The sequence below is a fragment of the Fundulus heteroclitus genome, chromosome 7 (assembly GCF_011125445.2).
Source record: "Fundulus heteroclitus isolate FHET01 chromosome 7, MU-UCD_Fhet_4.1, whole genome shotgun sequence".
NCBI lineage: Eukaryota > Metazoa > Chordata > Actinopteri > Cyprinodontiformes > Fundulidae > Fundulus > Fundulus heteroclitus.
Window position 1 is genome coordinate 32,438,947 of NC_046367.1, and position 15,154 is coordinate 32,454,100.

Sequence of the window (15,154 nt, forward strand, 5' to 3'; positions counted from 1 at the left end):
AAACAAATCAAAAAAGCTGGAGACACAAAAACATCATTTTTAAAATAAAACGCACTTATTACATTTGTTCTCCTCAGAATGTGTCAAACTTGATTAATTTTCACTAGACAAAGAGGGTGTATGCATGCCCTAACACTTGGGTTTCATGCAACTTCATTTTGTCTCAACTCTCTAGTTTCTAGTCTCTTCTTAGTGTTGCAGCTCTTGTGTCCAATCAGAGCTTTTTGTGCCATTCTTTACCCGATAATTAATCAAGATGTCAGGGAATCAAAGCCACACACCTCGCAGCTCAGACTAAAAAAAAAAAAGAAAAGAAAGAAGACAGGAGAGAGTGGCGCATTGAACAAATATCCAGTACCAAACAAGTGACTGTGGACAGCTTTTTGTTTAGAGTTTATTAACATGCGGTCATCTCTGACCTCATGTGCACCCCCCCCCCCACCCACTTCGAAAAAAAAGATTCATCACCAGCTGTCACTGCTTGCAGCATCACTCCTCCTGGACAAGCATGTAGCGATAGTTGAGATGTTAACTTTAATGCACAATACATTTTACAGATTTCAATTTGTAAACACCTTCTATCACTCTCCTTCCACTTCACAGTTATGCACTATTCAGTGTTCATCAAAAGTTCATGCTGGTGCCATATAAACGGGAACCGGCCCAAAGGGTGGGAATACTGATGATATGAAGTTGAGTCCAATAATTGTGCTTAAATTACACCTAATTTTTTTAATTCGTGTCCAATATCTGACGTTTTCAGGGTTGTTAGGGCATAATCTGGACATCTGTGAATTAGTTCACCTATAAAAGGGCACCAAAAGAAATGCCAGTGAAATGAATTGCAAAAATCCTCAAGTGAAGGCATTCTCCAGTGTTTTTTTTTTTATTTTTTTTTTGATGATCCCTCAAAGCTGAGGAGCTCGGTGTACTTTATGGCTCTGACTCCCCTCTGTTTGCTACATAGATCTAATTTCACACATGATTGTTTCTTTCTCTCTGCCGGGTCTGTAGTTAGTGCCTCAACATTACGCGTTAGTTTGCTCGGGGCTAGATCAGAGAGTGAGGGAGGAGAATGGGTTGGCTGGAAGAACTAAGCGGAGAAAGGAGGAAACAATCCGATCTATAAAAGCAGCGAACAACCAGAAAAGCATGGAGGGGTGTGTTCCCACTTTTAAGTAGTTTGTTTATTATTCTGTTGCATTGAAAACCATGAAGGCTTAGAAAATAATACGGCCATGCGATTAACAATTTAAATGACAAATCACAGGGTAAAGTTTTTAATTTAAATAATCGTGTCAATTTCATATAGACAAACTCAAGCTAAAAAAGGTACTTCACTGTTTAATCACATGGCATATAAAATAAAAATAAATAAAACTACTATAATTCCCAAGTACTGATTTATGTTGCGCTGCTTACACCCACACTGCCAGAGACAACCATGCTTAGGGCCAGCCAGCCCTCTCAGTGCTTGGGGCTAGATTTATCTCCACCAGGGCCCTGTGATGATGAGGCCATTTAGTGATGGTCCCTTTGGTCCTCCACTGATTAGTGCCAAACATCTTCTCTAATAACCTTAACAAGAGTAATGCCCCAGGATGACATGCCGATGCACAGAGGCGACTGTGCGCTCACACATACTCACCTCCTTGGAGATAAGGGAAAAGCGCTGAGGGCTACCCATCTTCTTCTTTCAAAGTCACCCCTCTCTCCTGCGCTCCAGCTTGGGATCTCACATCATTCCAGGATGAGTCTCCGCTCGCTTTTACATCTTACGTTCTTTTGTGTCTTGCGTTCCCACTGCTTTTGACAAAAACACAAAATTGAGTTGGTCATGGTTCGACGGTCCCATTTGTCCTGCACAAACTTCCTGTCGTCGCTAATATGAGATAGAAAAATGGGAATATATGAATACGAACTATTGTGGCTGGTTTAGCTCCCTTCTGGGAATGAAAGGGAAATAAATGAAATTGGGAATGCAATATATTGCCATAGGGGGAATTACATAGATTGTCCTCTTAAAAAACAAAGAATAAATCACTGCTCTGTGCTCCTATCCACACAAAGTTAACAGACACATGCCTTGTGTGAAAAGTAGGCTAATTATTTTTAGCTGCACTGATGTCATCTGAACTGAGTTGTGTCCAAACAGAACTTGCTCAACCAGTTCTCACTCTTGTTGACTCACCTGCAAACCTTTCTAATTGGAGCTCAGAATTTAAGCACTTCCCCTTTGCATGTGCTTTAAGTGAACCTTTTTTTTTTTGTAAGTACCTCATTGGGAATTTATAGATACAATGCCTTGTAATGGCATTTGTGCCCATTGTATGTTATCACACTGTATCACATTGGAACCACAAACAATGTACTTTATTGGGATTTTATATTATCTTCAACACAAAGTAGCATATAGGTGGTAGAGCAAACAAGAAAACAAAGTTAATTTCCATTTTTTAGCAACATGAATCTTAAAAATGAGGAACCCGTTTTTTATTCAGGAATGCATTGTGGAGCAGTTTTTTGTTGTGCCACAGCAAGAATATCCTGGGATTGAATCCCGCCCTGGGGTTGATCTGGATATATTTTAATCTTCCTGTGCAAACATGGGTACTCTAGCTTCGTCCTACAGAACAAGAAATGACTATTAATTTAATTTGTCCCTTTGTCTTTAGATATGTGTGTTTGTGCATGGTAATCCGTCTTGCAGCTACTTCTCAGAGTTGCTTTGTGATAAACTGAGAACCTGTCTAGTATGTACCTTGCCTTCTAGCAGGAACCTAAAACCCAGATAATAGAGCATGAATTACAATGGATTTGTATAGATCAAAGCATATTTATGTCTTTGCCCAAAGTCTAGCTCAAAATCCAATTTAGAATCTTTGGCAAGACTTGAAAATTGCTGTTCACTAAAACTCTCTATGCAATCTGAAAGCTAATAGTACAAACTAATTTTGAATAAACAAGAGAGGGGTACATGTTTAGATGTAGATTGAATGTGCAAAACGGGTGAGATAATGAAACTGTGGGGAAAGGGTGGCTCCTAAGTATTGACTGAAGGAGGACTTGAAAACAAAAGATACAGTTCCCACAAAGTAGATAAAGAGAGAGAGAAACACCATACTATATATAGAATATATTATGAGATATATATAGATATAGATTAGAGATAGTAGATATAGATATGAGAGATATGTATATATATATATGTATCTTATATATATGATATATATATTATTATATATATACTATATAATATATATATATATATATATATTATATATATATATATATATATATATATAATGACTTAATTTCCTTGCTTAGTCAATGTATGCAACAAAAATTTAGCACATTTCTTTTGTTATCATTAACAGCGTCCGTCTCTGTGCTACGTTTAAGAGCTACATCAAAATGTGGTTTCAGGAAAATTTTTAGCACAACTCACCCACAAAATAGGGGCTGTATATGTTTCAGTGATTATTAATCGTTCTGAATATAATACCCATAATTCTGCTGTACAGCGATGGACGATACTTTTAGGAGTTTTATTATTATTTTTTTTTTTTTTTATTATTTTATGTGTAACTGTAGAGCTTAGCCTGTGCTGTTACATTTCCGTACGGACGGTTGCCGTAAATATCGCTTACTTTGATATCTACCACCCACAAGAACTCGAACGTATAGACTTTCTTTTTTCTTCTTTTTTAAACATGTGGCATTTATTTTTTTAATAAACATTCTAACAATTAACTGAATTTTCCGCGGTACACTTGAAAGCAGCAGAAAGGTCCCGCCGTGACGCCAGCTGAGGGAGGAACTCCCAACAGCAGAAGTCAACCAGGAAGCGAAGGCTGTTAGAGCAGACATACCGTCCTGGGCTGACGGCTAAACGGCGTTATAGACGACTGGAACCAGTACTCTTTAACAGTACACGACTTGTATTTAGTTTTTCTATTTAGTTACACACACAACAGCGACATGGCTTCCCTCTTCAAGAAGAAGACTGTCGATGGTAAGTTTGTTCTGTGGGGGGAGAAAAAAAAGCTAGCTAACTTGTTTTTAGCCCGGTTGATTTCAGCCTGTTGTGTTGTTTCCTGTTTAAATTGACTGTCCCCCACATAACTCGTTGAACGTGTTCTCGGTCCTGTTGAGTCACCAGTCATGTTACCAACCGGGAGAAAGGGTCGAAACCCTGCCCAGCCCTACCTGTGTTAAAGGAAGTAAGCTAGGAGAGGGATGTCACGGTTCAAATTCAGATACATTAGTTTAAAATGTCACAGAACTTCTGGTTCACCCGCCGAGTAACCGAGAAATTAAAGGAGGGATTTTTTTTCTGTTGTTGTTGTTGTTAGACCGAGACCTGGAAAAATATGGTTTTATCTAAATAATAAAAAACACAAAACGAATGTTCCCGGTATTATAAGTATGTTTAAACTGGCTTCATAGTCAAAACAAAGGATTTCTGTAAAAGTCAAACTTTTTTTTTTTTTTTTTTGCTTAGTTTCTGTTTTTGCTCCACACACAAAACGCAAAGCGCTTTAGACAGCCGGGATGATTACTTTGAACATACCTTGTAATAAAAAAAAACAAAAAAAAACTGCGTAATGAATTTGAAGGGTTGTTAAACTATGACGTCTACGGCATGCTGTCATCCCATTCAGCTATTCATTCTAGTAATACGCTCATATTAGGATTCTGGAAAGCCTTTTTAAAGTATATGAATATTTGAATATTTTCTTCAGGCAAGGCAATCAGCCATTCAGAGTTAAAATGGAAAACCTGACATAGTTTTTTTTTTTTTTCTAAAAAAATTAATGAATCAATTATTCTTTTTCCAAATAATGACTCTCAGCGCTGTGTTCGTGGACGCCTCTAATATTGGCCTCTCCACTTTATGTGAGGAAAAATGTCATTAAAGAAAGTAGAGAACCAGGTTTAAGATAAAATGTCTTAGCGGGTGTAGGAGAAATCCTTCTGTTGTCTTGCTTACTTACTCCTCCCATCCCCGTCCTGCTGGCCTCGCCCTCAGCAACAATCTGCGTACTGTACTCACTGTGCTCCATTACCTTCACTGTATGTCCAGCCGTCATCAAATCTTCTTCAGCCATTGCTTTTTTTTTTTTTATCTTTTTTTTTTTTTGGCAGTTTCCTTTGCCATCCCCTCACCCTTTCACTCCTCAGACAGAGGGTTTAGTGGAATCCTTCGCCATGGGTCTGGTCGTCTACGTAGTTTCTGGTCAATTTTGTGGTTTTTCTCGCCGTCGTTTTCTGCGGTGGCTGCGGTGGTGGTGGTGGGGGGGATAGATGGCACATATTTGTAGGACGATATCCCTCCCACTTTGATACGTTGGCGGCACGTCACCTTATACGCACTTATGCAGCATCCCTGCAAGTGGTCCACTGTAGGGATGTGACGCTTACAAGTTTGTCGTTGGCCAACTTTCTTTTTTTTTTAATAAGGGATGAGCTTCAGTTGAGCTCCCAGCTCTGCTTTGGCAGAATGTGACATTCTGTGACTTTAGTGTACAGCTGCGGTGCTCAGTTTGCTTTTTACCTCCAATTTAGATTTGAGATTGGTCTTTTTCTTTTTGTTCTTTAAAATAATTTTGTATATATCGATCTTTTAATCTATAGTGACGGTCCAGTACCAGAAGATTATGTATATGTTTAAACCTTATTTAAGACAGATCTGTGTTGTTTTTATCTTCTCCCTGGTAATTTGGGAGGTTCTTGATCTGGTTAATTTAGCAGTTTGCATAAATGTGCAAAGGTCTCTTGAGTTTTTCAAAGTATTTAAAAAAAAAAATAATAAAAAATTGTTTCGGGCTGCTCTCATTCAGAAGTCGTGGAGGATGGTGCGACTTCAGGCATTCCCAACGTCTCACACGATGCTGTTTTCTGCTTAAGCGGGGGGGGTTTGGAGGTGATAGACTCTGTGTCAGCTGTCAGATCAGTTGCCACAGTTGTCTGTGTGCGTTCACTGAGCTGCTGGTCGCTCTGCCCATCACTCTGTGGCATTTCGGTGCAGACAACCAGACAAGCTCCCTGTTAAAGCTAACACTACCGGCATTTTTTTATAAGCCTTAAAGCAGCCTGTTGGCTGTATTATAGGAAATGTAAAGTCTTTGTCTGGTGTGTTGTTGTTTTTGTCTTGCTATGAGAGAAGTCCTATGCAGTTAATTAACACATTTCTATTTTTTTTTTTTTTTTGTAAAGTTTTATAATTTGTATTAGCTTTAGGAGCCTTGTCTTTGGCAAAAGGATATTTGAGTGTTTTATCTGTTCTTTAAAGCAAATAAATATATTTTTTTTATAGCTATTAGTTGAACTTTAGTAATTCTGCCTTATTTTTACCTGTATTTTACTTTTAATACCCTGTATTTGTTTATCATTATCTTTACATTTCCATTTGAATAAATTCATTTTAGTTTTGATCAGACATTTTTTTTTTAATTAAAGGTTTATCTCCATTTTTATCTTAAATAAAATGTAATTTTCAGTTTGGTTCATAGGTAGTAATTTTTAGTTAAGTTATGTGTTAAAGCTATTTTTATTTATTTATTTATTTTTTGCTTAAGAAGCAACTTTTTTATATTTGAATAAAATTGGTCTGGGGTGTTTCCTCATCTATGATTGGGATTGCATCTCCTTGTTTCTGAATTCTGCAGGACATTTTATTCTAGTTGTCCAATGATTATTTCATTGAAATAGCTTTTTTTCTGTGCTTTATTCTTTCCATGCTTTTCCCTCACTGTAAATCTCTTGGTGATACAGACGATTATATGATAAGTGCTTTAATGATAAAATCTTGATTGGTTGATTGATGTAAAGTATTAAACACGCTCTCTTGTTTTGCATCTTCTGAAGACGTCATCAAGGAACAGTCTAAAGAGCTGCGCGGCACTCAGAGACAGATCACCAGGGACCGAGCGGCGCTGGAGAAACAGGAGAAACAAATGGTTAGAATGCACTCGCACTCACCAGAAAAAAGTTAAAGTAAGAAAGAATGTGTGTGATCAGTACTTTTGTTAGATTTCTACATATTGCATCAAAGCTTTGAGGACCCCCAGGTTATGACTCGCACACATAAAAGTCCCAGAAACATGCTTAAATCTACCTTTCCCCACCAAGGACTGAGCACAAGTGGCTAATGGGTCTTAGTGAAGACATGGGAATGATCCAGCGTGGTGGCTTTGCTTCAGGCGAGAGGAATGCACACGCTCGCTCACCCGGCGCGGCTATAGTCACAACCGAACATTACATCTCCTGTTTTATTTTTTTTTTTTAGATGAAAGAAGCAGAGGGTTTCTTCCTCATTTAGCTGTATTAAGTAAATATCGTGTGCGACATAATTACCTCCCCAGGGTACCCCATTTTGTTCTTCATTAATGCTTTCCGCTAATTAGTCTGGTCTTTAAAAGCTTTTTTTTTCTTTTGCACGCCCTGAATGAAAAAGATCTTGCCTCACAAATGGAAATTACCTATATCTGCAAGTTGGCCCAATCGTAAGGGTCCCCCCGTTGTGCTTCCAATAAGAAAATGTGCCCACTCCCAGATTTATAGGCACAGCCTTTATTAAAAGTGGCAAAGATTCAAAGTACGTCTTTTTATGATGCATATTACATTTTACGCAAGGGAATATAAAAGCAAAATGAAATGGACTTGTTAAAATTTGTTGAATTTGACTGCCGAGGTAAAACTCTGTGTGTGTATATATTAATATTTATTTGGGGGTTTTAAGCTGCATAACAGCTAATTTGCTTTTTAATTTGTCATGAAGTTAAATTGGACCAGGTAGACGTTGCATCTATTTAAGCATTTATCTTCTTTTACTGTCAGATTTTTATTATTATTTTTATATATATATTTGTGGCCAAATTATAAACTTCACATTTTTTTAATAAGTCCCTGACCACCAAAAACTGCATTTTAGCCTAATTTTACTTTAAGAACTATAATACCAATGATATAAATCCCAGCTTTTGGAGCTGTTATTTATTATTTAGTTTAGGAGCAGAGGAGTCCTTCAACGTGCGTCTCAGAGAAGATTTGTAGGGTTTTACCCATTTAAAATGAAGACAAAAGAATTTAAAAAGTGTGTTTAGTGTCTATTAGCAATCAGCACGATTACTACAGTTTTTGTTTATAACTATAAACGTCGGTCTTCGTGTATATTACCTACAATTACTTTTCCCAAAGGGTAACATAAGCAGACCATTAGCTGAATACAATATTTCCCATTATATATTTTAATATAAACAGTTAATTTAAAATTGTTTTGACAGCAATAGACATTGTAACAAGTGATTAAAACGTAATCCTCCATACTGACTTAGAAAGCTTATTATATATTAACTTTGTGTAAATAATTATCTTTTACAGAAAAACAATTGATGCAAATGTGCAGTGACTTGTTTTAAAGGAGCTATAAGTAAGATATTTACTGTAAAATCAACCTAAATCATTCTCATTGCTCACCCAGGATTGAAGTAACATTCTCTATAAACATTCGTTCCACTACATCAACAATGTCTTAGTCACATTTTTCTCCTTTCAAACCTAGAGGTACGGTCTGGAACTACTTCTGTTCATAGTGTAGCCCGTGTTTACTTCCTGGTTCCTGAACCAATCATATGGGAGTTCCCAGGGTTCCCAAAATAGAGTGCAGCATTTGGCATTTTATCTTGGTAAAAGAGCTTTTAAACGTGGAAACCAGTAAGAGAAGAGGATAAGAAATGGAACAGAATACAACATCATATACCTGTCCTGTGGACGTAAAAATTCAGTGCAACAACGGACCATTGAGTACATGGTGTATGTGTTGTTCCAGTTATAACCACTAGGTGTCTTTATTGCTTATTGTTCCTTTAATGTTAAAATCAAGTTGTAATTCCTGAGAACAGCTCTGATTCTTTTTGCACAAACTGAGGACGACACCTCATCTTTAGTCAGATACCCTGGTCTTTAAAAGAAAAAAAAAAAAACTTCAACCTATCAATCTTTTTATTATTTTTTTTTTTTTTAGCATGAGATGGGATATTCTTTAGGTCAAGCCGGGAGCTTGCTTGCAGTGGTACGCCCCTGGAGGAATATGTCACAGTTCTTACATAGCTAGGGAAAAAAAGACCCCATGTTTTAAATAATTGCAGAACGAAGGACCTCTATAGATGTCCTTCAACAGCCTACAACAGTCCACAGATGCATCATGTGGACTGTGAAATGGTCAGGGTTGCCCTAGAGTGCGTATAACCTTACCTTAACATACAGATCCAGCATGTTCCATGACAAACAGAGGTTGAAAGCTCAAAAGGATCAAAAAGAGCTTCCTAGTAACTACATTAGTCTATATTTTACCTGGAGAAAGTCAGACATGTTTAAAACTGTAAAGTACAGTAGGGGTAAAGGAGTGAAATGCTCAGCATCAAGAGTGTTGTGGTCAGATTTCTTTAGCAGGTAGGTATGGTGTATTCACTGACTGGAGAAAGATAGGATTTTGAAGTTTCTGGTGAGTTTGATACATGCCAGGGTTGATCAAGCTGAAAATCTGCCGGCTCCAGTTACCGACCAATTTATTGGTGCTTCTCTAATTTTAGGCCAGTTTCAAAATGTCAGAAATATCCCAAACACCAACAATGCTTAGTTCTTTATATATTTATTAAAATCACGTAATACTATTTGCAGCAAATAATAGGAACAAATTATCTAATTGTAGATTGAGGCAGCTTCAGTGTCTTAATTGTCCATTTACTGTTTACATATCGAGGAAAAGCATAACAGTCTCTCAGCTAAGTGCTGCATTGAACATGTCTGGGGGGGGGGGTCAATCACAACACAGCTTTCTTCTTAATGTCTATAAGGTAAATGGGATAGTGAGAGTCTCTGAGCTACAGTAGGAGCTGAGATTTTGATTCAACATTTTCCTCATCGACACACTGATATTTTCTGAAGACGCTGCAGTTCATAAAGCTGCTACTTCCAGTGAAATCCCTCAGAGACAAGCGAATATGAACCGACCTTAACGCGTATGAGGAACGACAGTCCGCAAAGGTTTTGTGTCAAGAGGCAGAATCACATACCTGAGTTGGGAAAGACTATTGGTTTTTCCCCATGCTGTAATAAATCTAAATAATTGATTTAGTTCCTAAAGAGGATGCTTTCAGCCTGCAAGAAATAAACACCGCATGCTGGTTCTGAGAGGCCGGGCCGACGTACTGTACCTGCAGTTTATACTTGCTCTCCTGGGATGCTCTCACACACAGAATCCCTGAAGGCATCGGTACTTTCTCATGTTTACTAAAGCTAAATGCATGGATTGGCTTGCCAGGGAGTAGCATTTGACCTAAAAGACATTCATAAACATTACGGGATTATCAATGCTAATATTTCCATGCGTTTGTAATGCGAGTTGTGCCTGAAGACCTACATTTTTGTTGATAAAACGTCTATTGGTATGTAGAGTTTAGGCCTGTTTTGACCAAAACATTAAGACTATCATATAAACTTGAAATATTTAGTCCTTTTAATTGTCTGTATACTGAAAAACATTGAAATGGCATGTGTTCTCTTTAGAGAAAATGGACGAGGAACCCTAGAATAAAACAAGATTGGACTTGAGGCTCATATTATCTTGTTGTTTTTTTTTTCCTGTAGGAGATGGAGATCAAGAAAATGGCAAAAAGCGGTAACAAGGAGGCGTGTAAGATTCTTGCCAAGCAGTTAGTCCAGCTGAGGAAGCAGAAGAACCGGACGTACGCCGTGAGCTCCAAGGTTACCTCCATGTCAACCCAAGCAAAAGTCATGAACTCTCAAATGAAGATGGCTGGTGCCATGTCCACCACAGCCAAGGTAAAGTGTTAGGCCGTCTGAGCTCAGGTGTGCTAAACTTTTCACTACTATAGTTTAAACATAGGATTCACTTCCACTTGCAAATTGGAACAACCAGAATAATAATCAGAAGTTTGTTTTAGGATGTCTTTTTAGGTTGTTTTTTTTGCAACAAATGTTACAACTACCCTAAAAGTCTATCATAGAAGCTGCTCGCATTCAAAGGGAAGACCCAGCATCGTTGTTAATGAAGTGTGACTAGCACACATCGACCAGGAGCGACACACACACCGATAGGTTAAATATAATTAGGCTTCAGATTAATGGAGGGCGGCGAGGCGTCTGCGCATTAAGGCTTTAAGAAAAACATATTAGCAGCTTAATGTCCACCATGTTTGTTCAGACACAAGTTCACGTGTGCCGTTTTCTATAATACGCTTGATTTTTTTTATTGAATGCATTCTGTTTATAGTTATGTTTGTTGGAATATTTGAGGCGTGTCAGCCTGAGTGTCACCCTCCATGTTTGTCTGACATTACAATCCATGATCTGCAGTATTTGGGTCTGTTTATTTTTATAAATGAAACCAAAATGATAGAAGTTTTCTACCCAAGCAACCAAGGGCCAAACTGTTTATCTGATTGTTTATTTGAATCATTTATCGCAGTATCCCTGCAAACCAGTTGCTCTAAGATGGCCATCCTGTTTGTGAACGCTCCTGCAGTTTTCTCTCCGGCCGAATCACTGATGAGCAATAGCTAGCAGTGCTGAAAACAGCAGGACGGTAAAGTAATGTGCTGATATTAAAATGTAGGCACAGGTTTGGCTTTCAGCTGCAGACAGACACATTAGAAATTGAGAGACTGAGAGCTCGTGCTGTTCCTGAGCTTAATCCAGCCTTCTGTTGTTCAGTTCTGGAGTTTTATCTTAAATTAAGTGGATAAAAAGGAAAAGTTGTTTATAAGTTTTGTCATGACACTTGTTGGTCTCCGTGAGCCTGCCCCCAGATCCTGACTGAAGCGGTTCTACAAACAAACGGGTGCTGAGATAGAACCAGATTTATGATTCATCTGTGAGCCTTCGTTGTGATTTATGTTCAGAAATGCACCCAAGTCTAATGTTAAGGTATTTTTTTAGGTTTTGTTTATCTTTGTTTACACAATCATCTATGCAAACATGATGATTTCTTATTTTTAATTCCAGTCTTAATGTGCTTAATGAGTTCTGGGAAAATGGCAACAAATCAAGCCTGACAGTATGTTTCTGGAGAAGCTCTGGGTCTGTTGCTGCTCCTCCAACCAAACTGAAAAATAGATTCATCTGACTCATTTTCTACGGTTTACAGACTATGCAGGCTGTGAATAAGAAAATGGATCCACAGAAGACTCTGAAGACCATGCAGGACTTCCAGAAGGAGAACATGAAGATGGAGATGACCGAGGACATGAGTAAGAGCACATATGTGGTCATTTATAAGCATTTTTCTTTTTAACAGAAACATCTATGGACATCTGTGTGTGCTTGGAAGTAGAAACAAGTAAAAAAAAAAAAACAAGATTTTAGAATTTATAAAGCAAAACAAAATAAATCCTTAAGTTTCATCCTGACCTCCAAATTTAGTTTTTCTCTCCTGTTTCTCTCCTCCTTTATCGTTCTCTCTCTAGTCAACGACACTTTAGATGACATCTTTGATGAATCTGGGGATGAAGAAGAATCTCAGGACATTGTCAACCAGGTTCTGGATGAGATCGGCATTGAGATCTCAGGGAAGGTAAGAAACCGACTCTGCTGTGCCTTTTTCAACATGCCCGGAATATCATCTATGTTAACTCAGGGAGAATCTAATCACTTTTGGAGGATAAAAAGAAACTGTTATCTGCAAATTCTACAGACCTATCGTTCCTAAATGAGGTAAAAAAACAAAAAAAAAACAATCCCAATGCATTCTCGGCATGGCTTTTCTTGGATTCAGCTGTTAAAATGCATAACAGCTGCCACATGGTGGGGCAAGCCTACAGCTCTTCAGGCTCTGCAGTTACTGCCAGGCTTTCCGTCTGCTGTGTGTCTGGCTCCCCCTGGGGGGCTGCATGAGTTATCGCCTCTCTACACGCTGCAGAAACACACACATTGTCCAATAAAGGCAACCCACAGCTGCAGCGAACAGGCAGGCAGCCTGATAATATTATACTTGGTCCTAGAAGGGGGTAACTATAAAATACTGAGCTGATCTTTTATGGGCGCTTTGGCAATTTGTAAAATTCATTAAAGAGAGAAAAAATAAGTTTTCTGTCTAGCTTAACAATAATAGGGATGTACTGAAATGGTGCTCAAACACATGGAAGTTATTTAGCCATCTTTTTTTTTTTTTTTCATTTTTTCGTTGGATCATATTTTATATCTTAAAAGTTTAAAGTGAAGAAACTCCAGAGCCTGCGTATTTTCAGTTATGTTCAGCTAAAGGTCATATGTAATATTTAAGAGCTGCAAAAATCAGCCAAACGTTGATTCGTTGCTGTTTGTATCTTTGCTTAAACGGCCTGCTGCATTGGATGGATTTCCATCAAAGTGTCTGAAATAAATTCTGAAAGGTTTTGCCATAATACGTGACAACACAAAGTGGCCATAACTGTAAAGTGCAAAAACGCAAATGTTCTTACAAATAAAAATCTGATTTTTGCCGTACTTATAAAATCTAGTGCAGCCAGCTGCTTTCATAAGTCACCTAATAGGCCGGTGGTGAGTTAGTAAAGTATTTTAAGATGTTTTAATTTGCAAAAGCCATGTATCGTTTTTTTTTTGTTTTTTTGTTTTTGTTTTTTTTTCTATTTATTTACTATTATGTGCTGGTTGATGTCATATAACATAAAACACCAGAAGGTGTGGAAGCGTGGAGTCTGGATGCTTGCTAGGCTCAGTGCTGCCCAGTCTTTATTTTGTTGAAGCTAGTGCTGTCATCTGAGAGGAAAATAAGTGTTATTGTTGGTGAGAAGCTTGGCTTAGAGATGCCAGATAGCTTCCCAGCCTTCTCTTTAGACGTTTTATTGTTGTGACTGGGTGCGTTTAATCACCGGGCCTTCCTGCTAACGGACATCTTCTGTTTGGTTCCAGATGGTCAGAGCACCAGCCGCAGGAAAGAGCGTCCCCAGTGCCGCCGCCTCCTCCAAACAAGCCACCATTTCCGACGACGAGATCGAGAGACAGCTTCGAGCTCTGGGAGTGGATTAATTAGCGCTCCTGTTTTTGTTCACACTCTAAACTGGTGCAACTCAAAACTGGTTGATACAGACTCTGTCAGAAGTTTAGTCATTGTTTAAATGCTGCATACACTATCCCCCACACTCACACAGTCAAAGGCAAACAGGCAGACGGACGTAAGGGAAGCCGTTTTCTCCCATTCTTATGCGTATTGCCTTGAAGTTCAATAGACGTATTTATGAGAACATATTTATTATGACATTGGAAAGGCCGCGACTTGGCCTAAGGAACTGTGTGAATCTGTCTTTGGAAGGGCTACAAATGCAGCTTGGAGCTGGCCTTTCCATCTCTCTGTTTGGGTCAGCCTTTAGTTATTCCTGTAATTAATGATGGAAGCGCTTTGCTTTCTCTAGGAAGTTTTAATGCTTGATATAGTAATTAAAAAGAGCTTTGAGGTTGTCTAGAAACAGATGGAAACTTGCTTTCTTTTTCTCCAAACATTTACCTGCTGTTTGCGTCGCTCTTGGTTCATTTAAATCCATCTGACTGGCTTCCTCTGAGGCGAACCGTCTCCATTAAAGCCCCCCCCAGTGGACGAATTTGCATTCTTTTATTGCAGCTCTGGAAACTCGCATGCAGGTGTTAGAACAACCGTCAATGCGTTTGCAGCTAAACTTCAACTCAAATTCCGATTTAATGAAAGACTGGCAGAGGTTTGAATCAACTGTGTCTTGATGCATAGTAACCAAGTGAAGTTTTATCTTGGCATGTAGGTTGTTTAACTTAATCAGCGATTGCAGGAAAGAACCGGTCCTGCAGTCCCTTTTCTCTCTCTCAGCTGCTGTGCAGTTACTTTTCTTTAGGAACCTTAAGCTGCCTCTTACAAAAGAAACTACACACACACAAACACACACACTACAGCTACAAAATAATGGGAGTATATGCTGAAATGACACTGTGATATAAAGTGTTTTACGTCGGACTTTCCAACAAAGTGAATTGTTAATGTCAGCAGCTTCAGGCTATGTGAGAAAGAGAGAGCGATATCTGCACAAAGTAACACCGTCTTTCTCCCGCTTTCTTAGACGTCGATTTCCGTATCCCCTCCTGTTGCCAAAATGACCTGAAAATG

General features: G+C 38.5%; 1 protein-coding gene across 1 annotated transcript; it reads left to right on the plus strand.

Annotated features, from left to right (window-relative positions):
- Nucleotides 1-3,327: 3,327 nt before the first annotated feature.
- chmp2ba (charged multivesicular body protein 2Ba) lies at nt 3,328-14,102 on the plus strand. The gene is made up of 6 exons (XM_012850120.3): nt 3,328-4,015; nt 6,871-6,962; nt 10,654-10,848; nt 12,173-12,275; nt 12,492-12,598; nt 13,936-14,102. The coding sequence occupies exons 1-6, from the start codon at nt 3,982-3,984 to the stop codon at nt 14,050-14,052; spliced, it is 648 nt and encodes a 215-aa protein (XP_012705574.1). The 5' UTR covers nt 3,328-3,981; the 3' UTR covers nt 14,053-14,102.
- The last annotated feature ends 1,052 nt before the right edge of the window (nt 14,103-15,154 follow it).

Excerpts from the sequence above, each read along its gene's own strand:
- chmp2ba (XM_012850120.3), top strand. The coding sequence starts at position 3,982 with ATGGCTTCCCTCTTCAAGAAGAAGACTGTCGATG. Across the intron at positions 10,849-12,172 it reads CCATGTCCACCACAGCCAAG|ACTATGCAGGCTGTGAATAA; the intron begins GTAAAGTGTTAG and ends TACGGTTTACAG. Across the intron at positions 12,276-12,491 it reads GGAGATGACCGAGGACATGA|TCAACGACACTTTAGATGAC; the intron begins GTAAGAGCACAT and ends TTCTCTCTCTAG.